At 36.3% G+C, this 25,788-nt stretch overlaps 2 protein-coding genes across 2 annotated transcripts in view; one reads left to right on the forward strand and one right to left on the reverse strand.

The window, feature by feature from the left end:
- The window catches only part of esr2b (estrogen receptor 2b), a 31,308-nt gene extending 13,171 nt beyond the window's left edge, over window positions 1–18,137 (forward strand). Inside the window, exons 3-10 of the mRNA XM_084093094.1 lie at window positions 373–563; window positions 1,494–1,610; window positions 1,979–2,329; window positions 4,766–4,904; window positions 12,279–12,412; window positions 13,623–13,806; window positions 13,922–14,146; window positions 16,502–18,137. Of these exons, the coding sequence (XP_083949220.1) occupies window positions 373–563; window positions 1,494–1,610; window positions 1,979–2,329; window positions 4,766–4,904; window positions 12,279–12,412; window positions 13,623–13,806; window positions 13,922–14,146; window positions 16,502–16,550 (1,390 nt within the window). The 3' untranslated portion in view covers window positions 16,551–18,137. The remainder of the gene's footprint in view (window positions 1–372; window positions 564–1,493; window positions 1,611–1,978; window positions 2,330–4,765; window positions 4,905–12,278; window positions 12,413–13,622; window positions 13,807–13,921; window positions 14,147–16,501) is intronic.
- syne2b (spectrin repeat containing, nuclear envelope 2b) overlaps window positions 17,980–25,788 on the reverse strand; it is a 107,322-nt gene continuing 99,513 nt past the window's right edge. The window contains exons 122-131 of the mRNA XM_084092661.1: window positions 24,982–25,050; window positions 23,845–23,945; window positions 23,623–23,746; window positions 23,335–23,534; window positions 22,356–22,556; window positions 21,360–21,488; window positions 20,991–21,182; window positions 20,859–20,906; window positions 20,455–20,504; window positions 17,980–19,321 (exon numbers count right to left, since the gene is read on the reverse strand). Coding sequence (XP_083948787.1) covers window positions 19,111–19,321; window positions 20,455–20,504; window positions 20,859–20,906; window positions 20,991–21,182; window positions 21,360–21,488; window positions 22,356–22,556; window positions 23,335–23,534; window positions 23,623–23,746; window positions 23,845–23,945; window positions 24,982–25,050 — 1,325 coding nt within the window. The 3' untranslated portion in view covers window positions 17,980–19,110. The remainder of the gene's footprint in view (window positions 19,322–20,454; window positions 20,505–20,858; window positions 20,907–20,990; window positions 21,183–21,359; window positions 21,489–22,355; window positions 22,557–23,334; window positions 23,535–23,622; window positions 23,747–23,844; window positions 23,946–24,981; window positions 25,051–25,788) is intronic.

The raw sequence follows: 25,788 nt of genomic DNA on the forward strand, positions 1-25,788 counted from the left end.
TTAATTTTTTTTTAAAATTGTAATAATATTTCACAATATTAGATTTTGTTCTGTATTTTTAATCAAATAAATACAGCCTTGGTGAGCATAAGAGACTTCTTTTAAAAACATTTAAAAAAACGTACCGATCCCAAACTTTTGAATGGCAGTGTATGTATAGTACTATAATACTATATCAAGCACCTAGAGCAGATTAACTGCATAGAAATGTCATAACAATCACATAGCAACACGCTTGCAACCACCCAGAACACCCCAGCATATCATGCTGATGAGTTTTACACAGGGCATGCACCAATCACATTTTTTTTAAGAAATGTAAAAATGTTTTCTTCTCCTCTTTTACTTTATCTGTACCTTCATCTTTTATAGTTCTGTCCTTCCTCATGCAAAGCTGTTAGGGCAGCAAGTGGAAGGTGCTGATGGCTTGAATCCTTCTCCAGGCATTGTGGGTAAAGGAGACACGCACTTTTGTGCGGTGTGTCATGACTACGCCTCTGGGTATCACTATGGTGTCTGGTCATGTGAGGGGTGCAAGGCTTTCTTCAAACGGAGCATTCAAGGTAATACTCATGGTCAAACCATTTAACATAACAAATACATGCTCTTCAGAAGTTTGGGTTTCTGAAATCCCATGGAAATAAATGGAAAGATTCTTCCTTTTGAGTTTTTTTCCCTCCACGAATGCTCAAATACTGTACTTGTTCTGTACACAGATTTCTCCGGATATGTCAGGGTCAGTGCACTGTGTTCTTCCATAAGGACTTAAAACAAGTTTGTTATGACCTTTCAACCAATAGACGCTACTCAAAAGGCCAGATATGTAAAAAACATGAGAATAATGAATCTCAGTCAAAACCACACTATTTTATTTTTTTTATTTTATTTTTTTTAAAGGACAAGCACTCTCTTATCATGGATTACATTGAACAGGGCCTGGAATGAGTTTTTGATGTTCCTATTAATATCTCCAAGGATTACTTCATTAAAAAAAAATAGTTCAGAGAGGAATATTTGTGTCATTTATATTTTACAAACATAAGAAAAAATAAATGAATTTTTGAAGATTACATTTAACCATGTTTAATTATTAGTGCTTTTAAAGATGAACTTTTCATGACCGTTAGATAATGGCAACGGTATATTTATATATGAAGAATTACGTTTATATGCATGTATAAAATATATATTTTTTAAAATTATTTATAAATCTCTTATCAGTCAATATCCAATGTTACTTTGTACTGACATTGAGCATTCATAAATTACACATTCTGTTTTGTTTGCTTTAACTAAAAAAATATATATATTAAATGAATCATGCTAAAATATAATTTGTCAGCCCTAATGTGGTAATATTTTCTTACACAATAGAGTGAGATGACATTAAAAAGCTGAATCCAAGGTGTCCACTGTGGATTTGTACTCTAGCTTCCCCCACAAGAATGCGAGCTTGATTATCACGTTTTGTTTTTTCTCCCAATATTCTTCAGGACACAATGACTATATTTGTCCAGCCACCAACCAGTGCACCATTGACAAGAGCCGACGCAAGAGCTGCCAGGCCTGTCGACTCCGCAAGTGCTATGAAACAGGCATGATGAAGTGTGGTATGCAGCCGCCTATCTATTTTCTGTGTGTAGCCCCATACTTATTGTATAGAGAGAAAGATATTATACTTTAAACTTTGAACATCCTTTTTATTTGGAAATATATCACAGTATAGAAGTGAAGTGGGTTGTGAATACCATTTCATGTTGATTTTGTCTGGTGTTAAGACGTACAGTATTTACCCATTTTTCTGCAAACAGTCATTAATAAAAATTGAACTTGCACTGTCGTCCTGGAAAATGTGAAGTGATGTCATATGATGTGTGCAATTGCATTTGTTAAATTGTTACGTCTGAAAAGATGTTATAATAAGTTAGAATGATAAGTGTGCTGTGTGCACTTATGATGCATGTGTGTAATTGAACAGGTGTGAGGCGGGAACGCTGCAGTTACCGTGGTGCTCGTCATCGTCGAAATCCCCAGATCACAGATGGCTCGGGCGAGGCGTTAGGGGTCAGAGGTTGTTCCCAGCATAATTTAGAAATTCCTCTCAATCCCACTGATCACCTCTTCCCTTCTGGGGGCAGAGCTGAGGGGTGTGTCCTGAGCTTCTCCCCTGAGCAGTTGGTGAACTGTATTCTGGAGGCGGAGCCTCCTCAGATTTGCCTGAAAGAGCCAGTGAAGAAGCCATACACTGAGGCCAGCATGATGATGTCACTAACCACCCTCGCTGACAAGGAACTGGTGCTCATGATCAGCTGGGCCAAAAAGATACCAGGTGTGTGTGCTTATATAAATATATGAAATATTCATCTGATTTGTAAGTTCTTAGTTAAGTTCTTAGGTCAGGGGTTCACAGCAATTGACTTTCTTGTCATTTTTAAAAGGTTAATGGGATTTAGTCATCATCAAATAGTTTAGCAGAATGTTGCTCTTATCTGTGCAATGAAAGGTGAACAGGGGCTGTCATACTGCAGAAATGACAAAAAGCTTCATAAACATCATAATTTTGTGTGTGTGTATCTGTATGTGCACTTACCTCAAGCATTTGAAGGGCAGCAGCTGTGTGTAGGAGTGTGTGTTCTGAGGGTTGTTCCATAAAAGACGCTTAGAAAAGCGGGGATTAAACTCCAAAACCGGACTTGAATGAGCCTAACAAATAAGTTGGGGCTAAAGTAGTTCCATAAAAGGTAATTGAAGTTCACGCAATCTCACTAATTTGATCCAGGTTTATCTAGTCTAGATAATTGCGTGTGCACGCGTTTCTGAAGCAGCCCTAGAGGTCGATCGTGGATCAAATCGATCCACCATCAAACAGCGTATATTTTGTGCTGTTTTATGCGTTTGTGACATGTTTTTTTTCCCTCAGTGCAAAACTTACATTTTACAGTTATATTCTCCATCTGTAAATGTTAGAAAGTCGTGAAAAATGTATCCATTTTACTGCTAATCTTCATATTGAATGAGTGCTGCTGCGCGCATGCGCGCCAAATAGGAGCGCAATAATTCTGACTAAAATATACATTTTGCTTGGCAAATTAATATGCGATATTTTATAACACCAGAAATATCTTCTAATTATAATAATTTATCTTTAGGATGTTGGATAAGTTGCAGTGAACTTCTAGCTCATTACACTTATATATTTTATACTTCTAATAAAAAAAAAAATTAAAAGATGAACAGAAGTAGCCTAATTCAGGGAAGATTTTTTTTTAAGAAACTAAGTATATAAAGATACAAAATATAGTTTTGGGTATAGGACCTATGCTACTTAATAAAGATGATGTATACTTATTTAGAATGCTGAGAATTACAGCTTTTAATGCAATAATGTTTTGGAGAAAGCAAGAATCCCCAGTTTTAAATGAGTGGTTAGATTTAGTTTCTAAAGTACATTATGGAGAGGATAACATGAAATTAAGAGCAAATGTATACATTTTGAAAAGATATGTGCAACTCTTATATTCCATAAAATAAAGGAATATATATTAGCCTACATTAACTACATTTTTATATAACCCTCCCTTTTATTTCTAGTTATCTGTTATTTTATTTATTGACTTATTTAATATTGAATATTTGATATTTAAACAATATTACTTGAATAACTATTAGGAATTATGTGTCATTATAAGAGTTTGATATAAATATGTGAATGTTACATTTTTATTAATATTTATTTATTGTTTTTTGTATTTTCCCCCTTAAATAATATGTATGTGTTGGTGGGTATTATCACAAAAGAAAAAAAGTAGAAGGAAAAATAAGGAATATTTATTGGGGGAAAATATGATGTCTTTAAAGGAACTGTCCATTTGTATAATTGTGTTAAATGTGTTTGAATTGAAAGACATAATAAAGTAATTTTTATATATATATATATATATATATGCTACAATATTTGTTAGTTGGACATTAGATGTCCCTTATTTAGAATTTTAAACCTACAAGTGTATTTTTTTATGATAGCAATAACTGTAAAGGGACTATTGTAATGGGGTAAATGTAGGTTAATATACTGTCAATTACTAAGCTCAGATTCATCTTACCAGTTAAAATTTATACTGTGCTTTTGTAATTATTTATTTTTAATTTTGTGATTTTAACTTCTGCTTTACAAAGCTTTTTTTTAGATTGTGTTCTAATGTTCTTCTAATAACCAACATACTGCATAGCTGCCAAACAAAACCAGAGAGAAATGTATTCATAAATCTTTAAAACAATTATTTATCTATCTATATATCTATAAATACAGTATGTGTGTATATATATATATATATATATATATATATATATATATATATATATATATATATATAATGTCTATATTGTCTAATTTATCATTGTAGCCTTATTTAAGTTGATTTTCTGTATACTGTGTATTCAGTTTTGGACTAATAGTGGTTAATAAAGTCCAATAATGGTATGAGAGAGTGTCAGTGGTAATATCATTGTGTTCTTGTCGGTCAGTGTTAGAGGATCTGTGTAACAGCTGAGGCTTAGCCTGACAGTTAGCCTGCCCTGAACCAGGCTAGTTTCCCAGCATAAGTTGCCAGGGTAACCGAGTTTGAACTATTTTAAGTTTGCTTTATGAAACAGAATCCACCGACAATAAGTCTGACTAACCAAAATAAGCCTGGCTTGTATTCTAATCTTGTTTTATGGAACAACCCTCTGGAAGGCCTTTGTGTGTTTGTTTCTCCTCTCTCAGGTTTCGTGGAGCTGACGCTTTCAGATCAGGTGCATCTACTGGAATGCTGCTGGCTGGATATTCTGATGTTGGGATTGATGTGGAGGTCTGTGGATCATCCTGGGAAACTCATCTTCTCACCCGACCTCAAACTGAACAGGTAAAACCTCCTACTGACATAGGGAAACAGCTCCTTCCACAGCACAAATGACACTGCCATCTGTGTAAACGTCACAACACTTTCTTAAAACCAAGAATACATTCTGAGAGGATAATTTGGGAGTATTTACACTGCATAGAGTCTCCTACAACAAGATTACATGCATCAAATGTCAATGTTTCATTTCCTCATAATATACATTTTCACATCACCTCATTTTCAATGATTCTGAAACGACTCGTCAGATAAATCAATCACTCTAAATCTCTCCTTTCCGTGAGCTACCCTGCTCTGATTGGCCAGACAGCTCAGTCTGTTGTGATTGGTCTACCGCGTGTCGAAAACAAAAACGGCCATTGCCATAAGTACGTCAGCTCTGCGTGTCCTGAGGCTTCCTACACCGTAAACTAAACGCAGTAATGAACAATGACATAGATTTTTACCATATCAGTCCGATGATGAAACTTTGGAAGAACTAGTTATTCAACTGGAAACTCCATCGCAAGGACGACTTAAGCAGGACGTTTCTCAGTGATACGATACTTAGTTTGAGGTACATTATGAGATGTTGCAACTGTAATTCCTCACCATCAGCATTAACAAGTGCATGTCCATCAACAAACCAATTATTACTATTATTTATTACTTTTACAATTATTATTATTACTTGTAGTAATTTATTTACAGAGTATTTTTCTAATATATTGCGGTGAACACGTGGAAACTGTATCAATAACAGTGCATGTATGCAATGTATACATTACCCGAGCTCTAGCGTGAATGACTGATGTAACGTAAACGTTGGTAAAACAAATCTTGCTCCATGCTTAATTTTTCCTCAAATTTGTGAGAACGACAGACAATCTGCATTAATAGACACAGTTTTAGGTAAAAGTGGCCCACAGCTGATTAGCAGAAGTATTCCAGTAAGACAGGAGACCAGTTAGCAGGAGACCTACACAATATAAAACTCAAAACTAAGTATTTTGAACACCATCTTTCAAGAGCAAGTGGTTTGCGAAATCATGCATTGAACTCTGAGATTTGAGAAGCAGTCACAAGTAAAATAAAGGGAACACAGCAAAAGTTTAGGATTATACTGCTGTGAAATCGTGGTAAAGATTAATTTTAACCTCTGATTCTTCACATGCTCGTCCTTGGGCTGTGAAAAAAAAAAAAAAAAAAACTGGCTTTACCTTCACATTGTAGAGCACAGCATCTTCTCGATGTGAGGTTGAAGAGGTTGTGTCTTCGCGCGGAATAAGTGGACAGGCAATATGTTAATGTTTTGTCTTGACGTCACGGCTTATGACTCATTTGAAAAGGGTGTTTCTTGTAGTTGGTCACCAGGTTTGCACACATCTCAGGAGGGATTTTGGTCCACTCCTCTTTACAGATACTCTCTAAATCCTTAAGGTTTCTTGGCTGTCGCTTGGCATCTCAAAGTTTCGGCTCCCTCCACAGATTTTCTATAGATTGAGGTCTGGAGACTGGCTAGGCCACTCCAAGACCTTAATGTGCTTCTTCTTGAGCCACTCCTTTGTTGCCTTGGAGGTATGTTTTTGTCATTGTCATGCTGGAAGACCCTTCCACAACCCATCTTCAGTGTTCTGGCTGAAGGAAGGAGGTTCTCGTCCAAGATTTGACAGTACATGGCCCCGTCTGTTGGCCCCTCAAGACAGTGAACTCCTGTACCCTTAGCAGAGAAACGGCCCAAAAGCATAATGTTTCCTCCTCCGTGCTTGACTGTAGGGATGGTGTTCTTGGGGTCATAGTCAACATTTCTTTCCCTCCAAACACGACAAATTGAGTTGATGCCAAAGAGCTTGATTTTGGTCTCATCTGACCACAGCACTTTTCCCCAAGCCTTCTCTGAATCATTAGATGTTCATTGGCAAACTTCAAACGGGCCTGTACATGTGCCTGCTTGAGCAGGGGGACCTTGCGGGCACTGCAGGATTTCAGTCCATTACGGCGTAGTGTTACCAATGGTTTGCTTGTTGACAGTGGTCCCAACTGCCTTGATCATTAACAAGCTCCTTCCTTGTAGTTCTGGGCTGATCCTTCACCTTTCTTATGATCATCCTTACCTCATGAGGCGAGATCTTGGATGGAGCTACAGACCGAGGGCGATTGATTTTTCATTTGGTATTTCTTCCATTTCCAAATAATCACACCAACAAGTCTCCTCCTCTCCAAGCTTCTTGCTGATGGTCTTGTAGCCCATTCCAGCCTTGTGCAGGTCTACAATCTGGTCCCTGATGTTTGCCAGCTCTTTGGTATTGCCCGTGGTGGAGAGGTTGGAATGGAAGATACAGATTTTGTGGACATTAGGAGTACTTTCTTGAAGGAACTAATCTGTGTTCCACATGTGCACATAACCAATCTGTGGGAGGCAGAATTGTTGCTGGTTGGTAGGGGATCAAGTACTTAATCAATTTACAACCTTTATAAAATGTGGTGTTCTGGATTTGGTCCACTCCAAATTTGGTCCACTCCAAATGGACCCTTCATTTCTTTGTAAGTGGGAGAACTTTCAAAATCAGCAGGGGATGTAATCAAAATTATTCAACCCCCATCACAAATCAGGTTTATTGGCAAAATTTCAGACTTTGAGCTGTTTGCAATGAACACAACACAACAATGGGTCAACACAACAAATGTTTCATGTGGTTTCCCCAAATTCAACTGAAAATGCAACTTTTAATGAATTTAACGATACTAAGAGACTGTGACTAAAGCTCGTATCTCGAGTGGATCCTCAAACTGTCGGCAAAACCTCATACAGTAGCTACAGGAGCGGAGAAGAGTGTCTTAGTCTGGTATTTGCCGTCTAGTCATAGCCAATACAGCCTGTGCATAACACTTTTATAACACAAACTTTTTGCCAAAAACTGTATATTTAACGACAGTAAAAACTAAGCGCCTACATAGCTTTAAAAATCATTTTAACCTGCAAGTTGATAAAGTGGGAGAAATCGTCTCATATCTTGCTTGATGGTAACATTTGAAAAACACTGGTGTTTAGTGGATTTATTCATCAACCTTCAGATAATCTGCTATTGTGTGTGTCCAGTGCACACAGTGTTTGTGTGCACACGCTGTGTGACGTGCGTTGTTGTTGTTGTTGTTGTTGTTGTTACCCTCTTTGTTTTGTTGGAAAGTTTTCTTTCATCGAAGCAGAGACCAGGAGACAGTTGGGATCGCGATCAACGGAAGTTATTCTTTATTGACAACTCCGCTGTACGTTGCTGTAGTACTTCCAACATGATCTGACTGAGGGAACTTTACATGGTATCTTATAGGCAATTCAGTGGGCTGTCCTTAAAGGTGCTGAACTTACACACAGCCTTAGAGATGACTACTGAATCTAATCATCTAAAGACAATAGAGGCAATTACCCCCAACTGAGATAATGGTACCCCCCAAATTGTATAAACAACACATGGTCACGAGAACTAAGACTAGGTAAACATTCACACATAGTTCAACTCTTAGTAGAAAGATCAAAGACTAACAAAACCCCTTCAAAGGAAACTGTTAAATCTAATCAGTAAATGGATGCCCTCATGTTCACCTTGAATGCCCAATACAGTATAGTTCACCTTAGTTTTTTATGTGATGTTATGTAAGGAAATAGGATAAGCAGATCTAAAACATATTTGAAATAGATTCTTAAAATTTGTTATTCTTCAGTTTTCACTGCAGAATTTCTTAATATCTCAAGTAATTTTGTTTCTCAAGTAAATGTATCTTTATTTAAGAATGTTGTACTGGAAAACAAGACAAAATAATGAGGAAGAAAATTATTTTTTGCAATGTTTACCTGGTTTGCATGCATGTGTGTGCATGTTTATTCATTTGTGTCTCTGTGGAATTGAATATTCCTCTTCCTTGGTGATTATCTCTAGGGTCTTAACAAACCTTGGTGTGTTCTCATAACACAAGCTTAGTTTGTGCTATTCATTTCTCACACACATTTGAGTGTGTGTGTGTGTGTATGAGAAAGTATGTGAGACAACGTGTTCTTCCTTTGTCTTTCACCTGACACTCTAAGGTTGTCTATTCATTCAGTATAAGCTGATGGATGTTAAAGTGCCCCAATTATGCTTTTTCGAATATTACCTTTTATGCTACCTTTTATCCTAAACGGCTACTATTAGCTGTTTGTGAATGTAAAATGTCTGCAAAGTTTTAAAGGGGATGTCTAATGCTATTTCATGCATTCTGACTTATTTACACGGTCTCATGCTAAACATGGCCAAAGTTTCAAAAAACAAGTTGGACTTATGACAGTATTTCCGAAAGTAAAGAATCAATTCTTGCAAAATGCCAGCATATGGTCTCCATTTGCTGCCCGCGAACAACGTCTATTTTGACCCGCCCTCAAACACTGTAGCTGAGTTTGGCTTGTGTTGTCAACATGTTGAGAAGATGCTGTTTTCAGTGCTGCGAAACCACTTTGCATACATTTCCAAAGGATGAGGACTCTTGCTGGAATTGACACAGAAAAAAAACGATACAATCATTACGCTGTAATGGGTGTTTTGTTTCTGACACACACTGTAAGCGGGTTGACCAATCACAACAGACTGGGCCATCTAACCAGTCAAAGCAGAGGAGACTCGTGGAAAGGAAGGGTTTAGAGGGACTGAATTTTCGAATTAACCATTTTCAGACACTTGAAATGAGGTGATGTGCAATATATCATGGGAAAATTAGTGACCATCTGTTTGATCTTGGATGGCTGTAAACCTAAATATATAAAATAAAATAGAAAACTTTTAAAATGGCATAATAGGGGCACTCTAACTAGTTTTAGTATCTTTGCCATCTTTTTCTATTTATTTATTTATTTTTGTTACTGTCTTTTTTGGTACACTTAGTTTATAACTGTGAAAAAGTAGAAAATATGTATGTGTGTGTGTTTATATGCATGTATGCAACCCTCTACACACACCTTGGCAATAGAATCGCCATTGGCTAGTAAATGTTTTTGGTTACTCGCCAGACTGATATACTGTTATATAATTTATATATATATATATATATAATTTATAATTTAACACACACATTTTTTTGTATATAGGCCTATATATTTATTTTAATTTTATTATTTTATATTCCACCAAATCAGCTTTGTAAAATGGCACAGCTTTTTAAATATTTTTTGTGAACATAGCAAATGTACACAATCAAGCATTATTTAATGATAGAGCTTTAGTAATTAGAGCTAAAACTTGATAATCATGCATGAATGCATATGTAATTTTAACTGAACTTAGGAATGGTGGTGGTGCTTAAGATATTGTTAGTCATTCAGTGTTTCTGTAAAAAAAAAAAAGATAATAGTAATTCATAATAGTAATTATTATTAAAAGATAATAATGCTCCTACTAATAATGAAAATATACAACACATGAGCTGCTGGGTTCATGAATGTTTATCACATTGTCAGCGTTTGCTCGAACTGATTTGCTGAAATTAAAACAGGGATGAGCGCCATCCAATGAGATTGCCGTTTGCACATAAGCTCCGCCCACTACCAGAGAAGACAACATATGTTCTGCTTGTTCTTAAAAGCTGAATAATATTAGATGAACTCCGATATACTTGTTTGTATTTTGTGTTTAAATAAGAGTTTCCCTACATCTTAATTTTTTTTTAGTTTTAGGACAATTTTTGAAGGATGAACAAAAAATCTGTTGGTCATCACATTAAAAATAAAATTTATATATGATAGTTTTGAAGTGCTGGAAAAAGACTTGTAAGCGTTTGACTTTTTCTGTCACATTATGGTTACAGTTACTACATTAAAGCAACACTAAGGAACATTTTTTACCTTATAATGTTTCCAAAATCGTATCAGTGGTTCATCAAGTCGTAACAGGGTGAAAGGCACTTCTGGATTCGCTTTGCAGCCCTATATCTGCTATAACCACACCATGCAAGTTTGCCAAACCGGGTCGCGTTTCTGTAGTTCGAATGAGACATAAGAAAACTACAAATTTGACTTGCTTTACATCAAGCGTTACAATAGTCATTATTTAGTTTTCCTTTGTTTCTGATGTCGCAATACATCATACTTTCATGAAATCATGCAACATACTCTATCGTGTCTCTATCGTTCATTCCAAAGGGCGACCGAAGAGGAAAAGTTCCTTAGTGTTGCTTTAAATCCATTGTGAATGTTGCTGATTGTGGACTGAAAGCCTCCTATAAGTGTTTCTCCTAGTTTCCACGTCAGCACTGTTTGATCTGATATCTATGGTTTATAACAGAGAACTCTGCGCTGAATCGGAATGTCTGGATCTCCTAGATACAGTGTCGCTTGATCGAGATCGGCCCGTGACTGGCAAGTTCAGGGCGCTGCGCTGACCATTATTGGTCTGAACCATAGACTGTAAAAAAAGATGGAAGACGCCCCTTCGCTCTCTTCCATTGATGAGAACTGAAGCCGCCAGTGTCCTGATATGGCGCTGACATATTGGAACTTGAGTCTGCGCAGTAGCGATCTCGGGACCAGACCTGCGCAGTAGTGAGCAGGAAGTAAAGCCGCGAAATCAACACTCCGCCCTCACTCTCGCAGAATGCACTCAGGGAGAGTGCATTCTGCACACTTTTTTTAAAAATTGATTGCAGTATGACAAGAGGCTTGTTAAAATAAAGTAAATACAATCTCCTCAGTCCTCCGAAGATCCCGAAAAAAATGTCTGTTGGTGCTTCGTGACTACTTCGCTCAGAGAACCTGTCAATTATGACGTTACACCACCGCTTCACGTAACTAACTAAAAACCAACTTATTTTTGAAACAGACGTTTGAACTTACATCAGCGTGATAAAAACGACAGCAAATGAAAGAAACCACCTTTGGAAAAAAGATATTTGAAGTGTAATTTAATTGTTTAGTTGGTCTCACGTCCCATTGAATAACACGGGGAGGCGGGGCTTATGACACGTCAAACACAGGTACGCTGAGCTGAATTTGAAATACTCGTACTACAGATCGCTTGACGGAAAGCGAAACTCTCAAGCGCTGAGTCAGTGTTCAGCGAGTGAAAATATATACATGCTAAACTCATACTTGGCATCTAACACACACTGGCGAGTAAAATCTAAGAATTTATTAGCCAATGGCTAATGATAGACATTATTTATTATCAAATTTACTCGCATATGCGAGTTTTTTGCATATGCGAGACAGGTTTTTTTGGAGGCTCTCAAAAGTTTAAAATGGACTTGACATATTTGGGATAGTTTGGGATTGTGCACAGCGGCGCCCTTTTCCTGTGGCTCCAGAGTGATTAGTCACGTCAGGTGATTGGCCTTTTCTCCTTGATCTCAGTTTCAGACTCTCTTTCTCTCTACTTTCAGGGGTGAATGGAATTGTATTGAAGGCATCATGGAGATCTTTGACATGCTGCTGGCCACCACCTCCAGATTCAGAGAACTGAAGCTACAGAGGGAGGAATACGTCTGTCTCAAAGCCATGATCCTTCTCAACTCCAGTATGACACTTCTCTGATTGTGTGTGTGCGTGCGTTATTTTATGAGAGGAAAATGCTATAAAATAAAATGCTACACATCTTGTTTTTTCTCTACATAATTTTAGGGCTATATAGTTAACTATATTTAGCATGTTGTTCAATAACAGAAGCTTTTGATTTACATGTCTGGTCTCTGGTCACCTGCCAAGGCCGCCGCCTTATAGTTTAACCCTATAAAACCTACTCTATTTGATACATGAATTGCTAAGGCCTCTAATTATCCAAATCATCCAAACATTGCTGAAAAACACAATCTTCTACGTGCCTTTTGTCTTACAGGCATTTTAGTATAATTATAAAAAAGTCCACCTTCAGTTTTTTGTAGATGTGTCTTTTTGCCTTAAAGTTATATAAAGTTATATACTGTTATAAAGTTACCGTAAATATAACTTTTATATTGTTAGTAATTTTTCAATAGGAATATTTACTGGACTGAAGCAACTTGGGTCTACTTGATTATCCATGCATATTTTTTTTTTCATGTTAAAATGTATGTATCAAATAAGTTGGAACATGATTGCATTGAATTATACGTTTAGCCCCCACAATTAAAACTATAGAGCTTTGATCATGAAACCAATTTAAATATCATCTTATCAAGGCATATTTTGGAGATATAGGGTGATTACTTGCATACAATGCATATAAATATCAGTTATCTAAATCTCATTGATTTACATTATAAGCTATCAGAATTTCATCTCTACTTTTCAGCTTTATAACTACTGCAACAAATTGCATATTTTTGCTCAGTTTGGGCCTCTGTATAAAATTGAGCCACATTGTAAAAAAAAATTTGCCACCACAACTGATTTATCACCAACTGATAATTTATGTGGTTCAGATAACATAATATTTTGAGTTCCTGTTGATTTAAACCAGTCTCCTCAAAATTTTAAGTTCATTGAAATTGAGTTAATACAATGAACTAAAAATTTTAAGGCATCCAGGCTATTAACTTTAAGTTAAACCAACAATACTTTTTTAGTGTACAAAAGGCTGATGTATCAAATATATAATTAAGAACATAAAACACATTACGTATATATTTTGTCTAAAGGTACAATCAACTGTTCCATAAAAAAAGAAAACGATTGTTCTGAATATTATCACAAAAGTACTATTCTCTTTACCTGCATCAGATCTCATCCTGTTTTGTGCTAATTAACAGATAACTGTTCAAGCTTGTCACAGACTCCTGAAGGTGTGGAGAGTCGTGGGAAGGTTCTGAGGCTGCTGGACTCTGTGACTGACGCTCTGGTTTGGAGCATCTCCAGAACGGGCCTGTCGTCTCAGCAGCAGTCCATCCGGCTTGCCCATCTGCTGATGCTGCTCTCACATATTCGACACCTCAGGTACCTCTGCAGACTGTCGTAATCTCACAGAAACTTCCCTCTCATCTGTCACTTTGCTCTTCTTGATCATGTAGGTAGAGTGATCGACTGTTCTCTTCTCTTGTCGTCCATATAGCAACAAAGGAATCGAGCATCTGTCGAGCATGAAGAGAAAAAACGTGGTGCTGCTGTACGATCTTCTGCTGGAGATGCTGGACGCCAACACGTCCCAGAGCAGCCGGATGACACACACAGAAACCTCTCTCCGGCCGGACACACAACAGACCCCAGAGATCCTCCACACATCCAGACTGCAGCCTGCACCGAGAGAGAGCGACCAGGAGACCCGGCACAGTCCACAGTGAGTGGATACAGGCACATGTTGTTTTTGGTAATACAGAAATCATAATCTGTGAAGAGTCCATCCACAGAACATCAGTGCTTAATTTGCCTAAAACAGTAGTACTTTATTAAAAGGATGATTCTTTACAGCTCGAATAACACATTTTTATAGATTAAGTTAATGTAACTGCTTAAATACTGTATATACTCCCATTCAAAAGTGTTAGAAAGATAAATTACATAGAAAGAAATTAATACTTTCATTCAGCAAGGGATGCATTAAATTGATCAAAAGTCAGTCACAAAAAAAAAAAAAAAATTATATATATATATATATATATATATATATATATATATATATATATATATATATATATATATATATATATATATATATATATATATATATATATATATATATATATATATATCCCTCTGATGGTCTTCGTTTAGCAGTCACACTGGGGGCCTTCCCGGTCAGAAGTGACCGGACACCTAAAAATGAAACTTCCTCCATCCCAGTAAAAACCAATGCAATTTATTTTTGTTCTATAATATTTATTCTTTTTAATTTAGTATTTTGAGACAATTTGATTGAACTTATTAATATTTATGCAATATTTATAGTCCATTTTTTGCCATTGAAAATAATGTTTTTTTTTTTTTTATTACTTTTTTTTCGGTTAAAATAGAGACTAGGCTTTCAGAAAAAAAATAAAAATAAAAAAAATAAATCAATTTATTAAACATAAAATTAAATAAATCATGTTATTGCATGGGTTTACCACTAGATGCCTGTATAGCTCTTAATGGAGATGCTTGTGAATTCTAGTTGTTTTTGGACCAAATTACTTACTTTTAAGATGTGGATTGAATGTATTTTTTTAGAAATTCTCAAATAATACTTTTTGCCAAGGTTTATAACATTTTATTAATTATAATTTTAATAATTATTATATATATATATATATATATATATATATATATATAAATATATAAATATAAATATAAATATAAATATATATATATATATATATATATATATATAAATATAAATATATAAATTATAATGATTAATTATGTTATGTTTTTCACTCTTGATGTTTTAGTTTCACCCCTTCATTGCTGAGCACTTTTTTTCTGCATTGTGGCCGATTTGTAGAAAATTGTGTTTTTGTCAATTTCCCATTCATTTCCTATGAATGGTCGTTTTTCCTATGAACGGTCGTTTTTGACCGAACACCAAAATCATGACTAATTTTTTTACGACCACTTAGCATGCTCGGATTATGAACTCAATTTTTATTTGTGTTCACATACCAAATGCCAGAAAAGTCACCAAGTTTCGTAATATTCCGATGAAGCTGTGATTTTTAAAAATTCAAAACAGATTTTTGTAATCTGAATTTACTGGTGTGTATGTGGGTGTGTGTGAATTTTTTGCACTCTTGATGTTGTAGAGTGTCACCCCTTTACTGCGGTGTACTTTTTTTTTAGAATCGTGGCTGATTTGTAGATTGTACAGACAAAAATTCAGAGAATTTTTGTGTTTTTGTAAATTTCCCATTCATTTCCTATGGGTCGGTCATTTTTGACCGAAGACCACGAGTGTGACTCTTTTTTTTTTACGACCACTTAGCATGCTCGGATCATGACCTCAATTTTTTTTTGTATTCACATACCTAATTCAATAAAAGTCACCAAGTATCATAACCCTCCGATGAAGCTGTGATTTTTAGAAATGCAAAACAGAAAATGATTCGGTCAGAAATGACCGAGGACCATCAGAGGGATATATATATATAAAAAAAAATGCTGTTTACTTGAATTTTTCTGAAAAAGAATGAATCATGGTTTCCACACATATTAAGCAACACAGCTGTTTTCAACACTGATAATAAGAAATCCTGGTCACACTTTAGATTAGGGTCCAAATCTCACTATTAACTACGACTTTGTATCCAATAAACTCCTACTGCTTATTATTAGTTAGTAAGGTAGTTGTTTAGTTTAGGTATTGGATAAACCGCCAATATCCTACTAATATGCATGCTAATAAGCAACTAATTAATAGTGAGAATTGGACCTTAAAGTGTTACTGAAATGTTGCTTAAGCAGCAACTCAGCATATTAGAATGATTTCTGAAGGATCATGTGACACTGAAGACCGGAGTAATGATGCTGAAAATTCAGCTTTGATCACAGTAATATATTTTAGAAATAAATGCAACCTAAACATTAAAAAAAAAAATCTTAAAGACCCAAAACTTCCACTTACAAGCACACGATTGTTTTGCTTGCTTTACAAATGTAAATAGTGTATTTGTGCTAAACCTCTAACAAGGTAACACAGATTTTGTGTCTGTCTCTCTAGCGCTGAGGAGACATTGCACTTTAGGACATTGGACATGGACACAGACTGACAGTCTTTCTTCTGTATGGTAATTGAATTCGGACCATCCATACTTTTTTCAAGCCGCTTGTATGGTGTAGGGGATTCAAACCACACCTGGGAATAAGAACTCTAGGTAACGACAACCTGAACCAAACAGGGCTATCATATGGCGTTTAGTCCTACTTAAACACAATAGTTCAAACTATACGGTTTCCTTTTACGCCATAATGTGAACCTGAAGAGAAATTAATCTCATCCAAACCAATCTCAATCTTGTTCAAGAAATCACGAATGGAATCTTAAGGCTGTATCCGGTTCCTTTTAATGTGAAATGTGTTATTTCTGTGCCACTAATAGCAGAATAACAAGAAAACTAGATTGAAACACTCCCCCTTTCTGCCATTGCTCAGAAACCAGGTAGCCCCACCCCAAACTCATGCCATTGGTTGAGCCAGAGTAATGTCTCCTCCTGAGCCATTCAAACAGACTCCAGAAATTACACACTGCACATTTACATATTTTGTTTGTCATCCAAGATCTCTGAGAACCTCTGACCCAACAAGACTGGCCAAACTAAAGGAAATGGTACGCACACTTCTAATAGTTTATGCATTTTGTACTCTGTGTCTGTATAAGTGGTTATTTGCTGTCCTGTGGTGCTTTTCGTGGTTTATAAAGTACTTGTTGTCACTGACAGTAAATGTGACCCTTATAAAAAACGTCTGCAGCTATACTATTAAAGCCCGGATTACACGCACGATCAGGTGTATCATTCTGGAAAAATGGCTTTGTAATGTGTAATTTCCTGGTGCTACAAGTGTTAGTAATGGTGCATCCTGAAAAATGCCTTGTGTAATCACAACCTGCACCTACATTTTCCTGAAAAGGCAGTTGTGTTAAAGCTGGAGTGTATAATTTCTGCACGTGTCACCAAGTAGTATTGCAAACAAGTAATTTTATACCAGTTTTTTCCCAACACTCCCTCCTCTGCCAATGGTTGGACAAAGTTACTGTACTGAACAGGTAGAGATACAACACAAAAGTGTTTTAACTCTTTCCCCACCTTTGATGGAATTTTCCGGGGACGTTATTATGCATCTTCTGAAAAAGTAGAGTATCTGATGATCAGAAACATTCATATATTGCATGGTCAGATATTCAAACAACAAAATATTCTGGGGGCCATGACATTTGTGAAAATTGCTGGCAGGGAAAGAGTTAATAGCTCCACTGTGTTTACAGTTTTTGGGACGTTAACTTATAAAACGCTTATAGTTTTCTGGTTAAAGTGAGGTAGCAGAAGGTATTTTAACATCAAAATTACACACTTCAGCTTTGAACAGGAAGAAATATACTTGATAACACTAGTTTCTAAAGGTAGCAAAACTAAATTCATTTTTATTTCCAAAACTGTATAGAGCTGCAAAATAAATGTGGGAATTAAGTGAACATTAACGCATATTTGTACTTGTTTATTTGTAGTAAAATTGACTTCAAACCCAAAAAAGCACCAAAATCACATCTAAGTTTATATTCTCTTCAAACAGTGTTTGACACCGGCAGTGCAAGGTCTGCTGCAAAATAAATTCATAATAAAGTAAATGTTTCTCTGTGACATAGTCTGTTTCTTTCATAGTCTATTTCAGTTGACCCATAATGTAATCCACTATAACAAATCAATTAAAAACATCAATTTAAAAAATATTATAATATGAAGTCTCTGAGACTTTGGCAGTTAGTACAAGCAAAAGATTGACTAATGGCTTTTTCACCATATTATTACCATCACAACTGACATTCAACTATGTGGATAAATAAACATAAAAGCCACATGCAATCATGTGGATACATGAAATGTGTTTCTATGGGACATTTTAGCAAAACAAAAAACTAAGACCATCTGGACACCAGCGTCTCCTGCCTGAGAAATTCTACTTATGAACATAATCAGATGTAATTTAGATCTCCGATGAGATAATTTACCAATTATAATTTCAGCAGTTTTGCATTATTCACACATGCACAATTGAAAACAACACAAGCCACCAAACGTTAGACTGAATAAATTAAAATACCATTACATTTGCACACCCCCTGATGCCTCTGTCTCTTCTCCATGGCTTTAACCAAAGAAATGGCAGTTAAAACAGCTACAAATAAAATATATTCATCATTTCAAGTCATTTCACATTGACTCCAAGAAACAAAACAATATGAACAACTGATATTCAAGTCCCATCACTCACACATATACACAGGGATTCTAGTTAAAAAATACAGGCCGTCTATGGGTGAACTATAGGTTCAATTATCTGTCATTTACATTTAAAAAATAAATACATTTGTGTGAAGGAGCGTTTCAATGTGTGCTGCTACATACTATACAGTTTAAAAACATTTCGAGTGCACCTTCAATGAGGGACCCTTGCCGTCAAAGTGTTCTCCAAGAAGACCGGTTTCGGATTGCTTCAGAAAAATCCCTCTCCTTGAGCAACAGATTTGGGAACTAGAATTGATTGAACTCCAGAGCTACAGGTTCTGCAACAGGAGAGTTAACCCGGGAAGCATGGACAACATCCCAAATGTGTTCATGTGGGCGGGGGTCCGTTGGTGTAGAGGAGCATGGGGTAAAAGGATCGGGCAAAGTTGTTGGAGAGAGTGCAGCTGTAGTCGTCCTCTGAGAGAGGCACCAGACACGCCACAACCAGCAGCAGCAGGAAGAGGATGTGGAGGGGGAAAGCTGCTCGCAGGACACGGTACAGGAACGGCCTCGCCGGGGACCGATCAGCCTTATCGGCCCTAAACCATGGACAGTAAAACATTTTTACACCAGATGTCTGGGGTTAGCAATACATTTTTTTAAATAAAAGATTGAGTGAAAGAATTTACATTTATTTCTTTCTAATAAATGTTGTTCTTTTGAACTTTCTATTCATCAAGAATCCTGAAAAACAAATTCATCACGGTGCCCACAAAAATATTACACAGCAAAAATAAATGTTTCTTGAGCAGCAACTCAGCATATTAGAATGATTTCTGAAGGATCATGTGACACTGAAGACTGGAGTAATGATGCTGAAAAATCAGCTTTGTTATCAGAAGAATAAATTATATAAAAAAAAAATAAATAAATCAAAATAGGAAACAGTTATTTTAAATCGTAATTATAATTGTAATCATTTAAAAATATTACTGTAATTTTGTTTAAATAAATGCAGCTTTGGTGAGAGAAGTCATAAGAGACCTTTCAAGGTAGTGTATACATTGGGGTCCCTACATTCTTTCATAAATAGTTTAAAAAAAACATTTACGAAATTGAAATCTTTTGTAACATTATACATGTCTTTACTGTCACTTGTGATTGATATAACATGTTCTTGTTGAATAAAAGTGTTTATTTCTATAAAATGTTTTTAAAAAATCTTACTGACCACAAACTTTTGAAGGGTATTGTATATAAATTGTAACCTAAAATGTAGATGCTGCTTTAAGAACATTCTTAACTGTCATGTTATTTGTCACCTACTCGTATAACAAATGTGAGTTATAACTATGGGTTGTGAGGGTCAACATAAAGAGTACATGTTGGGGGGAGGGGCTTTTCAAAGAGTTATGGAACTCTTTCCCTGCATCTATTAGGAATGCTGCTTTTGTGGATTGTTTTAAGAGACTCCTAAGACATCTTTTTTCAAAAGTTCAGCTTTTAATGTATAATTTATTACTGTGTTTTTTGATATGTATTTTTGTCCCTGTTTGATTTATTTTGTTCTGCACATGTTGTAGCGCTTTGAGTTTGAGAACGTTATTACAAATAAAATGTATTATTATTATGTTGAGAGGTGAGAGTGAGAAGAACTAGGGAGTGTGAAGAGAGCACTAGAAGTTCAGCAAGGTGACAAACGCAGATGCATAGAAACACTATCAGTGTGTACCTGACACTCGCGGGAGATCCCTGTGTAACATCCTGAACCTCTGCCACTTCCTAGAGAGAGAAGAAACATGAATCAGTGTTTGTTACCACCAGCTCTCATAAAATCAGACTTTTCAGAGATTTACTGCCAGTGTCAAAACCAAAGTTAGAAGGCGAAATAGATTCTCATGACCTAAGGCTGCAATCAGGGGCGCAACTACCCAGTGTCAGAGGGGTATGCAGCAACAATTTTGGTGCTACTCACTACTCATACCTGCTCGCTCAGTGAATGAATCCCCCCCCCCTAAATCTAGACTTATTACATTGGCATAGATTTATTACACCAGAAACTAAATCAGAGCCTTATACTTTCCAGTCTGAACAGGGTGTGAGGGGAAAAGTTGAATGGAGAGAGTGTTTCTGTACCTGGTGTTGTGTTGATGCTGTCCTGCCCACATCTGGACCCGACGACTCCTGCAACAGAACAGCGGAGATCAAAACATCAGTGTGTGTGAGACTGAAACAGAGCCTGCAGAGAAAGCTGTGTGTGAAACATACCAGTCGGCTCTGCAGTGTGTGCAGGTCGTGAGCGATCTGTCTGATCAGCAGCCGTAACTTGTTGCTGATGACGTGAACCTTCTCTTTGGCCTCCAGGGTGTCTTCTCGCTGGTCCTGTAGTAGGATCTGTGAGGAGATCTCCTGCAGGGAGTTCACGTCCCTCTCACGAGACTGTAAGTCCTGCTGAACAGCCTGTGCACAGACAACAACTTATAATAGTTCTTGCTATTACATTCAGATATGAATCAAGAAATTTAGTCCCACAATTAATCATGTTTTCATCAGGTTTATAATTTTTTTTGTGGGGACATTTTCAGATATTTTACAAAGAATAGCAGAATCTGCCTGCAAACACACACACTACTCTACCTTGAGTGTGTCTTGATGCTCTTGCAGGATGTTGAGGTCTGTGTTTGTGTCATGGATGTTGACCATGTAGCGCTGGCTTTCTGCTTTAGCTAACCACAGCAGGAGAGAGTGAAGAGTCTCATGAAACTCCTGGGGAAAAAACAGAGCGGAATATGCAGATGAGTGTGTGTTTCTCACAGGTCTTCATTACATGAAGTGCTTGTGTGCGCTCAGTTTAGACCACTATACCAGGGCATTTACAGGAAGTTGCAGGAAAAAATGGCTCAAAAAAGTCCTGAGAATAAGAGTACAGTAAATCAGGGTTATTGTCATTAACTAAAACTATTAAAACATTTCTGTTAATTTTAAATGAAGCTAAAATCAAATCAAATAAAACATAAAAATTAGTTGCAAAACAAACTAAACAAAAATATATAAATGTTGCCTTGGCAATAAACTGAAAAAAGTAAGTCAAAGCACTAAAATTATTAACTGAAAATAAATAAAACTAAAACTGAAATAAAAATAAATTAAATGTAAATTGCAACAAAAAAAAAAAATGAAAACTAAAAATATAAAAGCTAATTCATAATATAAATAAACTATAATAAAACTACAATAACACTGGTGTAAATCTGACTTAAATCTCAAAACTGACTGAAAAGTTTTCTTTTTTAAAGAAATTTTAGTTCAAGAGAGGTTATGATCTTGAAACGACTCTGTCCCCAGTACGCTGTGGTTTCGAGAACAACCCGTGTTTAGCATTTCTGCAACCTTTAAAAAACATCCCAAAAAAACAAAGTTGTGGTTTTGTATCCAGAGATAAAATCTCACTACACAGAATGTAACAAGTGCAAATGTGTGAAAGTGCACAGAAACGTACGTACCAAATGCATGTTGTGTTGCAGTTGCAAAACAAACAACACATTCAAGGTACATTGCTGTATTGTCTCAACTCTGTCTGTCAAACCACGTGTCAGCGAGACTTTTAAAACGCATCCTGGTGGTTTTCCTCACCTGACACTCCATGAGTGCTTGATGCAGTCGGTGCTCCCAGCCGTCCAGGGCCGCACAGGCCTGTGCCCATTTCTGATTGGCTAACTGCAGATTCTCACGCAGTTCTAGTAGTTCAGTGCTGTCTCCATGCTGGAAGCCCCGCCCACTGAGATTGACACCAATCATCACCGATTTGTAGCCGTTAAAAGTCCTCTGCATGTCCTAATGAAAAAAATGGCATATTCCTTATTAACATACACTTCCTTTTAAAAGTTTAGGGTCTGTAAGATTTTTTTTTATGGTTTTGAAAGAAATCTCTAGTGCATTTTTTTTTTTATAAAAACAGTAATATTGTGAAAAATTATTACAATTACAAATATTACAAAATGTAATTTATTCCTGTGATGGCAAAGCTAAATTTTCAAGTAAAATATAAAAAATTATAATATATATATATATATATATATATATATAAAATACAATTTCTTAATTAAAAACTGACTCCAAACTTTAAAACGGTAGTGTATATAATGAAATTTATTTCCTCTAAATTATATTACTAAAAGTTTTTTAAGCAATAGGCCACTCAATAAAATCCACTAATCATTTTAAGCAGGTTTAAAGGAATAGTTCACTTAAAAATGAAAATTCTGTCATCATTTACTCACCCTCAAGTTGTTCCAAACATGTATGAATTTCATTCTTTTGCTGAACACAAATGAAGATATTTTGAAGAATGTCAGTGACCAAACAGTTGACGGACCCCAGTATTGTTTCCTATTATGTAAGCGTCAATGGGGTCCATCAACTGTCTGGTTACCGACATTCTTCAAAATATCTTCCTTTGTGTTAAATGATGAGTAATGAGTAAATGATGACAGATGAACTATTCCTTTAAGACAGGTCTACTTGCAATGCACAGCTTCAAGTGGCTTATTGGTTTATTAACTTTCAGTTTTTGCATTCGATTCTATCACTCTCTAAATGTCTCTCTCAGTACCTTTAGTTTGTGGATATTGCTCTCCATGTCTCTGATGGTGATTTTTGGCTCTAGAGTTTGAAGTTTCTCTAGCTCGGGCATCACAGCGTTCAGCCATGCCATGACATCGCTGAGGTCAGAGTTCAGTCTGTGCCACTGCTGAAGATCCTGTGGCACACTGCACGACTGCACCTGCAGGAGCTCCCATCGCTCGATCACACCTGAAGCCACAGATCAGAGGGCAAAGGTCAAATATATTTGAATGAACATGCCTGTAAAAATCTGTGCACATAACACAAACAGCAGTACCCGTCTTATCTGCTGCAGAGAAGACCGTCAGTCCCTGATCCTCCAGTTGTTCTTCCTCGTTCAGAATCAGCTTCACTCGCTTTATACTGTCTATACTGCCAGCACACTCAGACATGAGTTTATCCTGACAGAAGACAGAAAAAAAAAAAACGTGTTTATATATGTGTAAGCCAATGTTAATGTGTTTGTAGCCCAAGTGGATAAGTATGTGTGGGTCCTCACATAGGCCTGTGGGTGGTACTGTGCGCTGGTGATCTCTCTGTTCACTCGCGTCCTGTCTGGTGTATCAGGAGAGTGCCACGTCTCCACCACTGATCTTCCTCCTGAGCGAGAGACAGAGAGAGATATTTGAACTCCTAAAATCACTCGAAACAAGCATGCAGGAAGTCAACACCGTTACAGAGCATGCTGCTGAAAACGAAAATCAAAAAAGATGCAATGGACCCTTTTCACAGACTGTGATTATGAGTTTCCACAGTTATTAACATTGTAAATTGAGCAAAATTTTTACAGATTTTCATTTAAAAAAAAATCTAAAGTACATTTACAACACTATACTTTGTTTTTTCTTGCCTTGGTATTAAATTACAGAAAACTGGTTAACGCCGCTCACTCAGCGGTTGATGGCAAATTTGACTTTCTCTCTTCTGCTCGACAATCAATCTCTTAATATTTTTTTTCCCCAAAAATCATTGAAACTCTATCGTGGATTTCTACTAAAGCAAATGAAAAATGTTGTAGTTTCCGCTCACCACTATAGAAGTCTACCCAACTATAACTATCTTACCATCCACAGTTTTGAATTTAACTTATGCATGAAATTGGAATATCGCATAAAACATTTGTGAAAGCACCGTTTCCATCCCAAGTTTTCAAGAGAACAAAATCGCCACTTTCTGGGAAATTGTCTCAAAATATCTGTAATAAAAATGTTAGTTGCTGCAATGAGGGAAGCCACTGTGGATCTTTTTTTCGTACATCATAAATTACTTGAGAGCATTGCAGACGAAACGCAATAAACATTGTCATGTTATCTTGTGTTTGGAGGTGGATGCCTGGTGTTTAGGAACGTGGATAATGACAACTTTGGCTTCTGAGAAACCTAGAAATTTGAAAGGGTTCCTTGGTAGCAATCTGTGAAAAGTACTGCGACACATGCCGAAGAAGCTGCTTGAGTGAAGGAAGCGGTGAGCAGCAGGCCGTGAGCACAAAGCATAACGTCTATTATATATTTATTAAAGACAAATGAAGCAAGCATGTAGGATGCAGTTGGGTTCATGCAGATATTGTAACGTATGCTAAAACACATATGTAATGTGCAGTGAGAGTGCTGACAGCATGCAGCAGGCTGATGCCTACCGGACACAGCTTTCAGAGCTTTAGATGTAGCTTTAACAAATGACTGAGAGCTCTCAGTGACCTCTACATCTGCAACAGAAGAGCGGCAGACAGACAGATCTAGAGACACTGTAACAGACAGAATTATCTGAGTCTAATAAAGAAGAGATCTAAATACACTCTCAAAGAGTGTTATATAAAAGACAGCAGGACATAGATATAACAGAGTATGTTATATCTATGTACAGTAGATACACTGATAGAGCATTGTATTACAGAGATCTAGATACACTAAGAATTAATTAAATGGCTCATTCTATATAATTAGGGGTACAGAACACTAATTATGTGCTACACTTCTAGTAACGTATTTAAGTTTTTTTTTTTTTTTTTAAATCTGTTCTTCAATATTTATAGTGATTGTTAAAAAAAATAATTTTAAGAATGATATTTTTTGCAGGTATTTTCAGGTATATCAGGTTTTTTTTTAAAGAGATGTTTTGTTAACTATTGCACACATTATTAGCTCATCCACACACACACACACACACACAGTCTGTTCTGACACGTAGGTTAAATTAGGATAAAAACCTATGGCGAACAATTCATTATCATCAGTGTACAGTCACACAGTACACTACTGTGTTAACTAAGAATTTGGTTCTGCATGGCAACTTAGTTGAATGGAAACATTTGACTCAATTTCAATGGCAAACTCTGCCCTGCAGCTGATTCTAACGATTTCATTTGTCAATCACGGTGCTGATTGCCTATACAATGCTAAAAAAAAATATCTGGTAGCACTGGGGCTGACAATAAAGCACTAAG

Source organism: Abramis brama (assembly GCF_963993115.1).
Source record: "Abramis brama genome assembly, chromosome: 19".
NCBI lineage: Eukaryota > Metazoa > Chordata > Actinopteri > Cypriniformes > Leuciscidae > Abramis > Abramis brama.